General features: G+C 51.7%; 1 protein-coding gene across 1 annotated transcript in view; it reads left to right on the plus strand.

The window, feature by feature from the left end:
• LOC108228900 (disks large homolog 1) overlaps positions 1–2,200 on the plus strand; it is a gene marked incomplete at its 5' end in the record, with an annotated part of 19,530 nt that overhangs the window by 10,848 nt on the left and 6,482 nt on the right. The window contains 3 exon segments of the mRNA XM_037977580.1: positions 888–1,017; positions 1,318–1,474; positions 1,847–1,949. Of these exon segments, the coding sequence (XP_037833508.1) occupies positions 888–1,017; positions 1,318–1,474; positions 1,847–1,949 (390 nt within the window).

Below are 2,200 nucleotides of genomic sequence, written 5' to 3' on the forward strand. Positions count from 1 at the left end.
CCGGGGAGGACCGGGGAGGACCAGGGAGGACCGGGAGGACCAGGGAGGACCATGGAGGACCGGGGAGGACCAGGGAGGACCGGGGAGGACCGGGGAGGACCAGGGAGGACCGGGAGGACCAGGGAGGACCGGGAGGACCAGGGAGGACCAGGGAGGACCGGGGAGGACCAGGGAGGACCATGGAGGACCGGGGAGGACCATGGAGGACCGGGGAGGACCGGGGAGGACTGGGGAGGAGGACCGGGGAGGAGGACCAGGGAGACGGTCGGGTGTAGAGGGAAGGAGGAGCTGCAGACAGAGGAGGATTCTGGGAGATGGAGGCAGACGATCCAGAGAAGAAGAGCAGATCTTCAAATATTTATAATGTGGTTAAATTAGGAGGAGGTTGAGTAAAACATCGAGTTTAAAGCATTTCTTTTTTTAATATTCAGAGATCAGTAAAATAAACCAACACAACCATCAGACATTTATATCTTTATTTGATAGTTTGTAGTTTATTTTGAAAGGGTGACAGGAAGTGACAGAAGCTCCTGGTTAGCAGGATTATCAGCAGTCAGGTGAGAGAAGTAAACTTTAACCCCGACGTCTCGGTCAGTAGTTTCAGATGAATTCAACAAGTTTTTGTCTGAAATACACGCCTGTCGTAAATTAAACCGCGGAGAGGAACTCACCTGGAACTCACCTGTTTCTGAGCTCTGCAGATATTCTGTCAGGTTAAACAGCTGATGGTTTCATCGCTTCAGTTTATGACACACACACACACACACACCCTCACACACACACCCTCTCAAACACACACACACACACCCTCACACACACACACCCTCACACACACCCCCAGGCAGAAACCCGTCCGGCGCCGTTCTGATCCTCCGTCTCTCCTTCAGCGTACTCCCAGCACATGGAGAACCATATCAGCCCCCCCAACTTCCTGGGTCAGACCCTCCCCCCCCCGGCTTCATCGGGACGCTACTCGCCGACGCCGAAGAGCATGCTGGGAGACGACGACGTCTCGCGGTGAGAACGGGCGCATGATTGTTGTTAATAATGGTTCATATTTTCATTGAACGACACAAAGACTTTAAAGATTCAGCCTGAACTGCTTGATTGACAGGTGTCTGATATTTACCTGACATGAAGTTAAACTTCTGTTTCCAAGGATTAAAGCTGCAGCGCCCTCTGCTGGCAGGAAGCTGCATCACGTCTTTGTGTTTCACTTTGACTGTAAAATGTTTAAACTCCGGTGAAGCAGCCTCAGGGTTCTGTCTGACCCAGTCACATGACCTCAGGGTGATTGACAGCTGTGTCCTCCAACAGGGAGCCCAGGAAGGTGGTTCTGCACCGAGGAGCCACGGGTCTGGGCTTCAACATCGTGGGCGGGGAGGACGGGGAGGGCATCTTCATCTCCTTCATCCTCGCAGGAGGTCCAGCTGATCTGAGCGGGGAGCTGAGGAAAGGAGACCGGCTCGTCTCTGTACGTTCACACACACACACACTCACACACACACACACACGGTGAGGAGGGGCTGACGGGCGACGGGAGGAAACAGGACCTCCCTCATTTCTCTCCTGTCCTGAAATTCTTCTTTTTCATCAGAAACATCTGAAACTTTCTGATTTCATTCGTGCTGATTTTTGTCGCCACGTCTCAGAGAAACTCTCCCTTTTAATGTTTGTTTCCTGTCACTAAACAAGATTAAACAGTTTAATTTTAAACATTCTGCTAATATTGTACTAAGTCCTCTCTGATGCCATCGTCCTGCGATTTTAAAAAATGATTGATCCAATCAATCCGACTTGCGAGCAGACAGAAACGATGAGGTTAAAAGCTGCTTCCTGTTTCCAGGTGAACGGGGTCGACCTCCGTAACGCCACCCACGAGCAGGCCGCCGCCACCCTGAAGAACGCTGGGCAGACGGTAACCATCGTCGCCCACTACAGGCCGGAGGGTGAGGCGCAGGACTGTCAGGGCGCTCGGGGAAACACTTCCGTTTATTCAAGTTTAAAATGATTCCTGTTAGATTTCACTTAGGGGTTTAACTTCCTGTGTGAGGGGTTTACCTTCCTGTGTGAGGGGTTTAACTTCCTGTGTGAGGGGTTTACCTTCCTGTGTGAGGGGTTTAATTTCCTGTGTGAGGGGGGTTTAACTTCCTGTGTGTGAGGGGGTGTAACGTCCTGTGTGAGGGGTTTAATTTCCTGT

This window comes from Kryptolebias marmoratus, linkage group LG9, assembly GCF_001649575.2.
Source record: "Kryptolebias marmoratus isolate JLee-2015 linkage group LG9, ASM164957v2, whole genome shotgun sequence".
Taxonomy (NCBI): Eukaryota; Metazoa; Chordata; class Actinopteri; order Cyprinodontiformes; family Rivulidae; genus Kryptolebias; species Kryptolebias marmoratus.